The 13,238-nt window shown below is 40.8% G+C and overlaps 1 protein-coding gene and 1 long non-coding RNA gene across 3 annotated transcripts; one reads left to right on the top strand and one right to left on the bottom strand.

Moving 5' to 3' along the window:
- The first annotated feature begins 11 nt into the window (after nucleotides 1-11).
- LOC135311737 (uncharacterized) lies at nucleotides 12-3,395 on the top strand. Of its 2 annotated transcripts, XR_010371324.1 has the most exons (4): nucleotides 12-1,213; nucleotides 1,569-1,629; nucleotides 2,709-3,079; nucleotides 3,169-3,395. It is a non-coding gene; the product is annotated as an uncharacterized LOC135311737 (long non-coding RNA). The 2 variants fall into 2 exon arrangements; XR_010371323.1 differs by having other exon boundaries at nucleotides 13-1,629.
- A 6,912-nt stretch (nucleotides 3,396-10,307) lies between these two features.
- On the bottom strand, nucleotides 10,308-11,780 carry CCR4 (C-C motif chemokine receptor 4). Its single transcript, XM_009508315.2, has one exon. The coding sequence runs from the start codon at nucleotides 11,778-11,780 to the stop codon at nucleotides 10,704-10,706; it is 1,077 nt and encodes a 358-aa protein (XP_009506610.2). The 3' UTR covers nucleotides 10,308-10,703.
- Nucleotides 11,781-13,238: the final 1,458 nt, after the last annotated feature.

Consider the following 13,238-nt stretch of genomic DNA (forward strand, 5'->3'; position numbering starts at 1 on the left):
GTGCAGAAGGAAAAATTGCACTCCTTTCTTGCCTCCTCCATGTTAAATTTTATTTCTGGATGTTGAAACACTCGCTATACCAACGAGGCCTCCCAGAAGACTTTAGGCTCTGAGGAGTCTGGATCCTGCACACACTCTACATCTCTTCTTTCAAGCTTTCTGACTTCCCCCCCTTCCACTCAGTTTTAGGATGTGGTTTGCACTAATCATGAACAGGTAGATCCGCTGTACTGAAGAACTTGAGAACCTAGTACTGAACTCATGAGGGGTCAGCGTGATTTCCTGCAAAATTTTGTCAAAGCAGTGACTTCTGCTACAGTGGATTCCTATGTTGCTCTTTTGGTCCTTTGATCCAGAGCAGTATCGACTTCAAAAGCTGAAGTTAAAACTATGTGAGTCTTTTGACTACAGCCAAACGTAGACACCTGCAGACGTGACTGTATTTAAAGCACTGAGTCCACCTAGCTCATGTTGAAATAGAAGGAAATTGCTGCTGGTTCGTATCGGCTGAAGCAGCTCTGGTTTTTTACTTTATGAAGTCTAATCCCTTAGGTCTGTGTGCTTTGATGCAAAGGCAAGGTGTTGAAGAACACCTAGAAGACGGTGTTTTAATATTAGCTAAATTTTGGACTCCTCTTAATGTCTTTTATCAGAAAAAAAGGGTACACCACACCCCACCACCACGCCAAAATTGAGCTTGATCACCTATCCTAGGAAAGGAGGAGAACTTGGACAGAAGGTGCCAGTAATTCAGATGCAAGAGTAGGAGCTAGCTATGCTGAAATCACTCAAAAAGCTTTGTGGTTTGTTTTTTTTTTAAATTCTGAAAAATCCAACCTGTGCAAAGATACTGAAAGGAGATTACAGTAGTAGAATACTTGACTTGCATGAAGTTTGTTTCTCCTTTGTACTGTACCAACAGGAACAGTGCTGAAACGGGATGTTTAAGCACTATGGAGATACAAGCAAACAAAAATATTCAGTGTTACAAAACATGATCTGGATGAGAAGCCTTGTGAAGGCAGAGGGGAAAGCATAATAATGTGTCAGGTAAATAATGTGTTTTTTGTTGGGTATTTTAAATTTTTTTTCTTTTTTCAAACCCATGCAGGTTGGCAGTGGAGGGGGGAAAGCAAATCAGTTCCCTTTTGTGCCTCCAGCCATGACCAACCAGCTACAGGCTATAGCCTTGCATCTCACTGAACTGGCAAAGGTGAATGATGGTGAGCTCTGTGGTTTTCAGATTTTCATAGCTACAGATGGAAATTTTTACATGAAAGAAAGGAGGTGAAGGAAGGTCAAGATTCAGCTCCCCTGGCTGCATATGCAGGGTGGGGAAAATGTATCCAAATCCTAACAAAAATCCACCTAACAGCAAGGTTGTGAATACCTGTAGCTCTGCTGGTACTTGCTCCCCAACTGCTTATCACTGTCCTGTCTTCCATTTTATCCTTGCAATTCAAGGTAGAAACCATGCTGCTTCTGAGAGTCCTTGATATGCATCGCGTATTTTCAGTTGTTCATGAAATAATAAAAGCTTGACGACGCCTGGTTTGGTTTCACTACAGTTTCTGGTGAGCAAGTACCTTCTTCAGAAATACAGCCACGCTGTTGTACTTGACCTGCAAGGTGGGTGAAAGAATGTTCAGGGATTCCCACCATTTCTTCTCTCTCTCTGTAATGAGTTTGTCAAGGGACTGCCCCATTGACTGACGCAGCACACAAGAATGCTTTTGTCTCAGAGTCTGAGGGCTTCAAAAATACACAGAGCTCAGCTCATGTTATTTGTTGTCTTTGTTCTTATTTAAAAGTGTATTTTCATATAAAAGTAATAGTACTGGGTTTGGCTAAGGCCTATCTAGCCCTGTATCCTCTTTTGAAGGTGAGCATACCTGATCATCTCTTTCTGAGTTTCAACACCTGAAACTTTCAGGTGAAGTCTTTTTTCTTACTAATCTGAGCTGAAATTTCACTGCTTTTAAAGTCTTTTCGGTAGATGACACTTAACTTTGATTGCTGATTCAGCTGCTCACTGCTCGCTTACCATGACTCAGTTTGCAAAAAACCCTCCTGAACTCTAAAGCTCACATTCTGCAATACAAACTGGTGTACAGCAATTGAGATTATTTAAAGGCATCAGCTCTATTTTAACAACCTTGGTCTGTGCTCCATAGTGTATTTTGATTTTTGGGGCTTATTCACTTATTGTCAGGCTGTATGCCTTCTGATGTGAAAATGTGATGCTGGTTTGACTTGGAAAGAATGTTCCTGTTCTTATGAAGCACTTAGTTTTTTCCTGCTACCTCTTTTAGTGTGTTCATGCAAATTGGTGAAAACCCCTGCTTCTACAAATGTCAAAATGTGAAGTAAATTAGGCAAGCAAGTCTAAAAGGAGTAGGGGTTTTGGTCTACAAACCTTCATGATTCAGGACAACAATCACCCGTTGTTGCGGTTTAACCTGACTGACAAATGTTAGGAAGAAATTGCTCACAGCCAAAGGCTTTTTTTTTTTTTTTTAAGAATAATGGATTATAATGTTGTTTTCATCTTCTGTGGAAGAAGATGGAACTATTTGGGCTATGAGTAAAAGAGTATGCCTGTCTTGACAAGACAAAAAATGTAGCAATGAATACACAGATTTCTGTCTCAATAATAATACTTAGTTTTGTTGAAGTACTTTTCATTTGCAAAATGTCTTATTTTACAGAGGAGGGCAGAGTCTTGATTTCTACGTAGCAGATGCAAGAGTTGAATTGACTGAGAACCCTGACAAGGCTGAAAACAGCACCTTAAAAAAAGGCTGGTTTGGTTTTTTGGTTTGTTTTTGGTTTGTTGGTTGGTTTGGTGTTTGTTTTTGGGGGGGAAGGGAAGGGGTTTGGCTTTTGTTTTGGTTTTTTTGTTTGTTTGTTTTTCAGGGACAAGTAGAGGATAAGGGTACTACAGTCTCTTTTGGACAAATCAACTCAGGTCGATAGGTAGTGATGGACATGCTTGGGCTACTTCTGCCTGGCTTAAGCCTGCAGCCCAATTGAATAAGGAAGCCAGTGCAGAGAGTGGAAGCTATCTAGTAAGCTGCAGGTAATAAAGCATGTTTTTCTTCCGAAGCACAAGCATTATCCACATGAATATGACCAGGCCCAGCTGCATTCTAACCCTGTGCACTGCAGTGTGTCTGCGTGGGACTCTGCATTTGCTGTCACAAAGGAGAAGCACCTTTCCGTTCAAAGAGCATGTCTGCCTGGTAGATTGGTATAAGGTCTCATGTACCTGGTCCTCAGCCACTGCTCATGTTGGAGTAGACACACCTTGCTTGTGCCATTCACTGACTGGGCAGTCGTGGCTTTTGCTGTGAAGGTTCTCACTGATGTGTGTTGTTGTTTTTTTTTTTTGCCCCCCCCCCCCCCCAAATTTTTGGTGTTGCCAAAGCAGTAACTTTGGATCTTGTGGCCTCGGGCCTAGAAAACATGTCAGATTGTGTTAGCTGTCACTAAAATAAACATTTATACAAGCTACCTACTTGCTTCATTGTTAGCTGTAGAAAAGCTGATACTCCCTCCTCCCATGCAAGTAGTTGACATTTCTAGAGCTCATTTTACATTTTTCCAGGAACATCGAAGTCTACACATACCCAATGGTTTATTTTGGCATGACAGTTCATGAATTGGGCATGTGCCCTCCTGAAAATACATGCTACGTTCAGTACTATTATGACTGAGTTTTTTATTGTGAATTACCTTACAGAAAAGGTGAGCTTTTTTTCTGACACAATTAGTCACAATTACCCTGCATCTGTACAAACCCATTCCAGGAATTAAAAAAAAAACAACCCACACAAAATAAAATTCTGCAGAATCTTGGATATCTAGTGCTAACCTTGCTTTTTCAGTCGCTGACACAAATTTTTAAATAATTATCTCTTAAGAGTTGACCTTTCATAAATGCTAATTTGAGGCTTGTTTAAATTTTATTCACATAGTCCCATTTGATAGTCTATAAAACAGTCTAATGTTTTACACTATAGAAGCAATAAAAGTTAATTGCTAGGCAAATTCTCATGAACAACGAACTCAGTAGATTTAAAAAAAACAAACACAAAACCCACCCCTTTTCTGTCTGGTAGTCTTCTACAGTAATATTCATCACTACTGAAATTTTGCTTCTAATGCTAGCTGTTTCCTAAATTCTGGCACATTCCTATGGATATGTGGAATAAGCTACTGATCGAGCAATGCGGTAGATCTATTGAGGTTGTTAACAAAAAATGTGTTAACTCATGGATTTGTCTTATATCTTTCTAAAATTTTTTATTACATGAGGACTCTTGAAATTATTTCCCCCATCAGAATAGGGATTTTAATAAGAATATAGAGCAGAAATAATTAAATAGTTCATTTCGATAACATTGAAAAACCATCTACACTTTAAAATAGTTTTAATCTGAAGCTGAAACAAAATGCAAATAATAGTGTTGGGTTAAAAGGTGTTTGTCACTAGCCAATACAGCTGCCACCAAAAACCCATTGTCTCCAGTGTCCAGATTTTAATGAAACTGTCTCTTTGAACGCAAAATGTTTTGCCAGTTTAGTAAACAGCCAGATGTCCTACTTGCGTGACCGCTGCATGCGGAGAATGTGAGCTTAAGCTGGCAAGGAAATGGATGGATTTGCTCTCAGCTCCATGTGACTGTGGGAGAGGAGGTTGCAGCGTACACATTCATGCAAAAAGCAGATGGGAGCCAGCCTCCCTGTGGGGGTTCTTGGGGGTTCCCTAATATTTCTGAGGAAAGGAAGTGAGTACTGACCTGTGTTATGCAAGGATACATTGGTGAAGCAGAACTGAAGAAAAAACAGCCTAAATCCAAACTTCCTTTTTCTTTCTTTCTTTCCTTTTATAAACTCTTCAGCCTCTTCTCTGTAGCATTGCAGGTTTTTGTGTGGCACCTCGTGCTATGGGTTTCATTCTTCTAGAGAGCATAAACAAGATTTTTGATAGCAAGAGCAAATGTGTGCTTTGCAGCTTCTCAGCACTGTTTCTCTGCAGAGCTGCAGACAATGTTGTTCCTTGCAATCAACCAGCCTCATTTTTTTTCCATTCCTCGTGCTTGTGAATGAGCAACAAGGGCATAAGTAACAGGAAAATCCATCCTTCTCTTTTTTCTCTGTGTACTTTTTACACTTTCCCACATACTTTGGTAGCAGAAAAGGTAAGTCACTCATTCTGTGGTCACAGTCTTACTTGTGGTAAAACTTCAGTTTACCAGTTATGAGCAAGTACAGAGACCTGTCTGGTCTTTCTTCACGTTGAATAAGATACTTTTGTGTTACTACTAGCTAGTAATGCTCTTTCTATTTGTGTGTGGTGGCAACGAGTTAAAAGTCAGGGAGGAACCCTCTCTTCGATCTACCTGTCCAAACCACAATACTTCTGTGGAGATATTTTGAGTGCAAAGTCCCTGTGCAAAAAAGATAATTACGCTGTTCGAGCAGGGATGTCCACCTGTTGTTCCAATCACTGTCCCCAGTACAAAAGTCTCTTCCTGAACTTGGTTGCTTAGAGCTTCTCGGAAAATGCTGATCAAACGCCACTGGCCTTTTCTGAACAGAAGAGTGGATCTGGTAATGTCGACCTTCGTTTAGTCTTTGTTGTCTTACATGTTGCTAGCAGTACCAAGAGTGCCTTTTATGAAGGTTTCATATCTGTGGAAACAGATCAGGTTCTTGCAGGTCAGATTCTTGATTACTTGCTATAGTCATTAAAAGTAAAAGCAAGGAAACAAACAACTTCTTGGAAATGTAAAAAATTCTTAGTGCCTTAGTAGTTTTTCTTTTGCAACACCTGAAATCATAAAAAGCCTGCAGCATGTGGTTACTGAGCTACGTATGCTGAATGCGTGTTGTTACTCTGAAAGAAGATACTAAAGTCCAGAGAAACTTCAACCTTTCCAAGATGACTTGAAATAAAAACAAAACACACAAAAACTAGAGAAGTATGATGCACTGATCAATCATGTATTTGGGCTGCATTTATACAGAGGATAATTTTTTTTCTCTTTTGGTCACCTGTGAACAGGAATCCTTGCTCTCTGGTGTTTTAAGGTAAGGATTTTTAAGATAACACCCTCTGTTATCTGCACCAATGAAGAACATCTTTTATTGGAAGATGGCATTAGCTGGTCATCTTCTTCCACTTACCTCCAGATACCCTTGACATTAAGCTGCGGTGGTCCTTGCAGAATCTGCATCCAGACGGGGCCTTTCCTGGCTGGGCCATTTCAGATTTGGCTACCAGAAAGGGCACAGTGTGGGTGGCTCTTACCTGGAGCCCCCCTCACCAAGCTGAAACGTGAACCTTCCCCAAGCAGAGCTAGGAGGGCCCTGAGATTTGTTAAAAAATGTGCATTGTGTTCATAATGCCTGAGCTCTTGCTCTGTGCCTCAGCTCCCCTAGCTATAAGACAGCAGCTTTTAAAAAAGAAGGTCAAGTGGCCAGTGATGCAGAAAAGAAGACATTAATTACTTTTTTCAGTAGAGCAATCATATGCTACCATTTCTGAGAGTTCAAAGGAGGATCAGAAATAAATTAAGACAAAAGCCTGAGCGTAGCCTGTGCGCAGTCGTCTTCTGAGCTGAGCACATGAGGGGTATGTGGAGGGATATGCTCTGCCAAGGGAAGGACGAATCAGCGTTGGTGAGTCATGCCAGTGCTCCATCAAGGAGTTGGCAGGGAACTTGGATTTTGCTGGTTCGGAACAGACAAAGGGCTTTTCCACTTTTGAGCCTCATTTCTATGAGAAGTGTCTTTGACTCAATGACTGTCCCATAAGATGGGATTTTCTTGATTTTTCTGATGGATGTTGCTGCTGAATGACTGTGAAAAAGAAAATCATCCTGGAAACATCTAACTTGGTGTCTCCTCACTGATAGTGCCTCCATTAGGAGTGATTTCTCCATGACTGCCAGTAGCACCTGCATATATCACTGCCCTGTTACAGTGAGATGACTGCAGATATGACCAGCACTACATCACCGCTGAATGGTCTTATCGGTTATGCAAATGCTAGAAATCTCACCACAGTTACATTGACTATTCATTTCCAGTCTCCTACTTAAAATCTTCTTTCATGCCTGGAGCAGCAAAGTCCTGTTGTGCTCTCTAGACATCGCCTTAAGCACCATTTTAATGATAATTTTGCTTGACATTAATAAATGGTTCTTGATTTCCAACTATAAATCAAATCAGATGGAGATATTTGCATAAGAGATGGGAGTTGATGAGGTTGGTCTCTGGCTGTGTTAAGGTAGAGATGTTGGATAAAACTAGAATCTAATAAGAGCTCCTGGAGAAAAATGTGTGAGTGTAAATCCCTGCTGGCAATTTTAGACTGGAAGCATCCTGGTACAGAGGAGCATCATAGTGCCTGTTGAATTGCACTCTCCTTCAGACCAGGTGTGCAGAGCTGGTGCTGGGACAATGGTTAGCAGTAATAGTGTAGGAAGGAAAACAGCAATTCCTTACTTTCTTTCCAGGGCTGGCTCACAGACTGGGAGGGTGCTGCCAACCATGATGCTGCTTCTGCACGAAAAGGGATGAAGCCGTCTTCCAGAGTAAAAGTGTGTAATTCAGCTTTTTGTTTAGGGAGTGACTGTGGTAGCCTAAGCACTGTATGAAAAAAAACCAACCAACTTGTTTTTACTTTTCCATCATTATTTATATTTAATATAATTAAGCTGATTTTCCCCCTTGTCTACCTTTCTATGGCAGCTTAGGGCAACTGAAGAAAGGATGCAAGCTGGCCTTCTGAGGAACCCTGATGTAAAAATGTGGGTTCACAAATGAGTCAGCTTTGCTTCACTCAAATGTCTATCCATTCTCTTTCATGGTTCAATAGCCTGTACATACCATCTTTTGTTGCTTGGAAACTCTAGTTCAGCTAAAATGACAACTTTGGTCACCTTTTCACATTTTGAAAATCCCTGCTTTATTTTTGTCTGAGTTAATACTATTATCTCATCCTTTCTCATCAGCAGATTTCAAAGCCCTCTCTCAAAAAAGGAGTGGCATTATCTACTGTAGCTTGGTGCATGGGGGAGGAAGGTTTGCTCCAGGTGACAGAGGATGAAACCACCCAGGTTTGGTGAGCTCCAGGTCCCTGGACCTGGATTCCTGAGCCCATCTCTTAAAGGTGAGCTCCCCTTGCACCCAGTTCAGCAGACCTGCTCAGAGCACAGCTTTCAGCTCGATTGCTTATCTAGCACGCACATTGAGTAGCTATGAGTATTACTGGGAAGACTGGAAGAGGTTATTTGGGCAGAGAAACAAAGACAGTATTCACCTGGGCAGAGCTCTGGCTGCACCAGGCACCCTCTGCACCAAAGGCACATGTGCACAGGCTGTGGGGCACAAAACCAAGCAGTGATCTGAAGCAACTTTGAGTTTTGTGTGGAAAAGGGGCTTTACGCTAGATCCATTTATGGCAATGCTGCACAGCCGCTGGGTGCGGCCCATGAGCACATGAGCAGACCTGGCATCCTCCCCCACTACAGGGTGTATGCCCAGAGGGGGACCAGCCTGCAAGCTGCTGGCCATCTCAGTGCCATTCCTCAACACCACTCTTAGCCCAAGACCTCTCTCATCTCACAGTTGTCAAGAACCAACAGCTTGCTTTTTGCTGACCATCATTTTTGCCAGGCCAGCACAGGCACCCCTTCCCCTGGTCTGAAGGGCAAGGTTTTTCAAAAGGGCCCATTTGTTCTCACTGACTAGAAGGATGACGGAGTAGGACCAAGAGAAAAAATAACTGCAGTGCACTGTCTGGCTTCCAGGTTAGTCTGTGCACTTGACTGATAAATTGCTCAGCGGTTCACAGTACCTGCGCCATTAGTATCACATCTGTGAGGAAAATGTGCTGTGCTGGCTTGGGAGTGACATGTTGTTGGATTCCGTGACATCTGTGAGACTTTGAAGCATCTGACACTTGCAATTTGTCTTTCTCCTCCTTTTCAAAATAACTAATGCTTAACCCACTTAAGATGGCTTAACCCACCCTTGCAGCAGTTTTTCTCAACTGATGTACTCAGTGGCTTGTAAGGTTTTGAGTAGTATGAATTTATCGTCTTTTTCTTTGGAAGGAAGACGCTTTCTTACCACAAGGTAATGCCTTCCACAGCTGTTCTCGTTATCTGCATTAATGCAGATCCTTGCTTGTCAGCCTCAGCAAACTGCTAATGGTAGTGCATTCCCAAAATTAATTTAAGTGTGCTGCTTTTTATTTTCAGTCTTGTATCACAAGAGAGGTCACATGGAGGTGAGCTTCTACTTATGTTTCTAATTTAGGGTGATGAGAACAATGGCACTACAATATTTTTACATTTCTTCACCAGCCCTTTCCTGATGCATTTTAATGTCTTGTCTGCTCCTTGCAGCCATGCCTGAATGCTGAGAAGGCACTTTGTTATTGACAGCCTAAGAAAAATAAAAGTGTTCTTGTTGAATGGTTGTCGACCAGCAAAAAGACACACCAGAAATATCTTCCAATACGTATTTTTCAACTCTTACTTTGTCTGCTACCACGTTACTGATTTTTGCCTCTTTTAAAAGTATTTTTGTGCAGAAATCTAAACACTGCTGTGTGATTTTCCTTCCTGTTCCAGATCTCTGATTAATATCATGCATGTCTGTGAGTGGCTGCTGGGGCATCGCACTCTTTGCATTTTGCTGTTATCAAATGCTAGGATTCTCTGTGTGGTTTCTAGGTTATGACAGACCATTTCTACACAATCTCTGGTTTTATTTTCTTTTGGTTTGCCGGATAAGTCTCCAATGAATGAAAATTGAGTCTTGGGGTTAAGTACTTTCGGAACAAAGAACATTCACTTTAAAAGACATATTTGTAACCAAGACGCTTCAAATTTATTCAGACATGGTGGAAAATAAGTTTTTAAAAACGCTTATTCAAAAATATTTTAAACATTTTCTCTGTTAATTAAAACACAGAATTGCTCTCCTGAGTTACAGTGGTAAAGTAATTCAAAATGCCTATATATACACACATCTACACATAGGCATATGTGGCAACTTGGAATCCTGAGAGAAAACATGTCTGTAACACAAAGTAATGCATTTGCTTTGCATCTTTGTGCACGTAAAGAAAATATTTTTTGTCCTTTTTATTAATGACAGAGGGTGTATCCTCCCCCTGAGATGAAATGTTCAACAGTAACAGGTACTGTTAATAGTTTGCTAAGAATCAGAGCGAACAAGTCCTATGCAGGTCAACTGTAGAATAAAAAAATATGGTAATAGCCATCCTTCTAGAATAAATGAATATATTTTCCAAATGCATGTGCTGATGACAAGCAGCTATCTCTTCCTCTTACCCTCCGTGCAGGCCAACCTCCCTCTTGATTCAGGAAAAAAAGAAGCAGCACGGCACAGTGCTTTGTGGAGAGCTGAGGCTGCTGTTACATCTGAGCAGTGATTTGTAATCACAGCAGATAGAACTTGCGTGTCCATCTTCCACATTTCATATCTAGGACAACTTCTGTCATAATAATCAGAAAATCTACAGGCAGAAATCAAAGCTGAAGTAAGTAATAATCCAGCACTAGCTTACTGTTAAGTGCATGTGCATTTGCTTAGCTTTTCAAAGTTCCTGCTTTTGTCAGTTTGCTTGCTGATGAGTTAAGTTGTTGTTCTGAAACACGTTACAGGGCGTCTTGATCCCCTGTAGATTGTGTGTGGAATGAATTGGTAGATTCAGTGTGGTAAGTGATGTGAACTCCACACCACTTGCAAATATCTCCAGGTAACCGCCAGTTCTTGAAGAGCATCTTCAGGTACTTCTTAAATTTTTCCCCCATGAAGAAGTAGATGACTGGATTAAGGCAACAGTGAAAAAGGCCGAGGATTTCTGTTACCTGGAAAGCATAGTCCAGATTCCTGCTCACCTGACAGTCTCTAATGATTCCCATAATTTCTAGCAGTTGTAAAAAAAGAACAATGTTGTAAGGGGTCCAAAAGAAGAAAAACATGATCATGACAACAAAGATCATTCTCACAGCCTTATTTTTTTTCTCATTTCTACAGTGAACTAATGTTTTAATGATCATGGAGTAGCAAAACGTCATAACTATAAAAGGGATTAGAAGCCCTAACATGTTGGTTTCCAAAGTGGAAAAAAGTTTCCATGCCGTAAAATTGCCTGGATATATTGTCTTGCAGGTAGTATAATTATGCTCATTGAAAGATTCTCTAAATATAAGTTCTGGAACTGAGGCTGAAAAAGCTACTAGCCATACAACAAGGCTGGTAATCAAGCCATGGAAGGCAGTCCTTGCTTTCAAGGAAAATACTGCACGAACAATTGCCAAGTATCTGTCTATGCTCATAAGCATAATAAAAAATATCCCACTGTAAAACCCGACCAAGTAGATCCATGAAATGATTTTACACCAGGGAGTTCCAAAAACCCATTGGTCTATTGTGAAATAAGACCAGAACGGCAAGGATAAAACAAAGAGCAAATCTGAAATGGCGAGGTTTAGTAGGTACACATCAGTCATGCTCTTCAGCCTCTTGTATTTGAAGAGCACCACAATGACCAGAATGTTTCCCATGAGCCCGACCAGGAATACTAGGGTATACAGAACAGGTAGGAAGGAGGCTGCAAACCTCTTGACGCTTTCCTTACTGCATGGTTTTGGAGCATCGTTATAATTATCGTAATAGTCATATAAGGTTGAGGCTTCACCATCAAAGGGCTCTGTACTTGAAGAACTCATGTTTTTTCCCCCAGTTCCTAAGAAGGAAAGAACATAAAAATGTCAGTGACTTTCGGTGCATGAAGACCGTGTGGTTACTCCGCAAGCCTGAATCACTAGCAATGACTAACTTGCAGTTCCACCGCACTTCTCATTACAGGTTCTCAAAAACTATTTAAGCATTATGGAACACATATCCACACTTGCAAAATATACTGTCCTTAACATGCATGTGCTTAGTCCTTGCAACTCTGTGCAACTTGGATGTCAAGCACACTGGACACTTGTTCAAATAGCGGGGAGGAAAGAAAATAGGAATGAAAGATATGGACCGTAGAGATTTATCCCAGAGAGCGGTAAATCCTGTGTGGAATAAAGTAAAAAGCAAAGCTGCTATTCATAGCAGTTCAGGATTTCACCCACCTTTCCCATCAGGCAAACATCACTGTAAGAAGATAGTCATAAAAATACATTTGACTCTACCTTCTAATGAAATTATGCTTACTGAAAGCTGACAGGAGTTTTCAGTAAGTGCTGCTTTCAGTGGCTAAATGAATAACAGGAACTGGGCATTTTTGTATCTATGTTCTTTTCTAATAGGCAGCGACAGAATTTTAAGTGATGTTACTTTGAGGTAGGTAACTTGGGCACAGCGCAAATACATTGCTGATCTATTACTCTGTGTGTTATTCACATCACAGCGAGTGTAATTTTATTTTTCAGCCTAACGTACCAGAATTTTTCTAAGCTTGAGTTATGTCCTTCCTCTTTGTCTGTATTTTATGAATGGGAAACAGAAGAAAAAGTGAGCATCATTGCCTCATTTGTCTTTGTACTGTATGTTGCTGCTACATAACAACATTGACTATCATTAACCTGACCCCTGCTGTGTGTAGTCCCAGGCATGACAACTCTCCGGCCTACAGTTCTGTTTCATTATACATGGAGACGAATTTAATCTGAATTACAAGTCACAGGAACAAAACTGTTTGACACCAATGGTCTACAGATGACAGCTTTGCAGCAACTGTACCTAGACATACCTGAATCTAATCTAGATTCAGCATAATATACTTAAATATTTAAAACTGAAAACATACGCTCACATAACGCACGCACACACACACTTCTGATAATGCAGGAGTTCTTAAAACAGCTTTAAAAATTATCTGAGCAGCAACAAACAGTAAATGAAAAAGCATTACAGTCACACATGTGATGAGTGTACATGCTACCTAACTGTTTCAGGAACTACATTTTGTGAATTTTACCTTTTCTCCTCCTTTCTTATCAGATGATGTGAAGAAGCTTCTTTGCTCTAAGGTTGCAGAATCGCTTGTTTCTCACCAGGTAGCTCTGTCAAGGAGGTGCTGCCTACACAGTGATATCCAGCAGCTGCAAAAAGCAGATGTCATTAGGTAGCTGTGTCGCTTAACGGAAACTTTGTACTTCCTTACAGATTGTATCACAAGTGCTTCT

This window comes from Phalacrocorax carbo, chromosome 2 (assembly GCF_963921805.1).
Source record: "Phalacrocorax carbo chromosome 2, bPhaCar2.1, whole genome shotgun sequence".
NCBI lineage: Eukaryota > Metazoa > Chordata > Aves > Suliformes > Phalacrocoracidae > Phalacrocorax > Phalacrocorax carbo.

What these genes read in the sequence shown, in the direction of transcription:
- CCR4 (XM_009508315.2), bottom strand. Translation starts at nt 11,780, where the DNA reads ATGAGTTCTTCAAGTACAGAGCCCTTTGATGGTGAAGCCTCAACCTTA.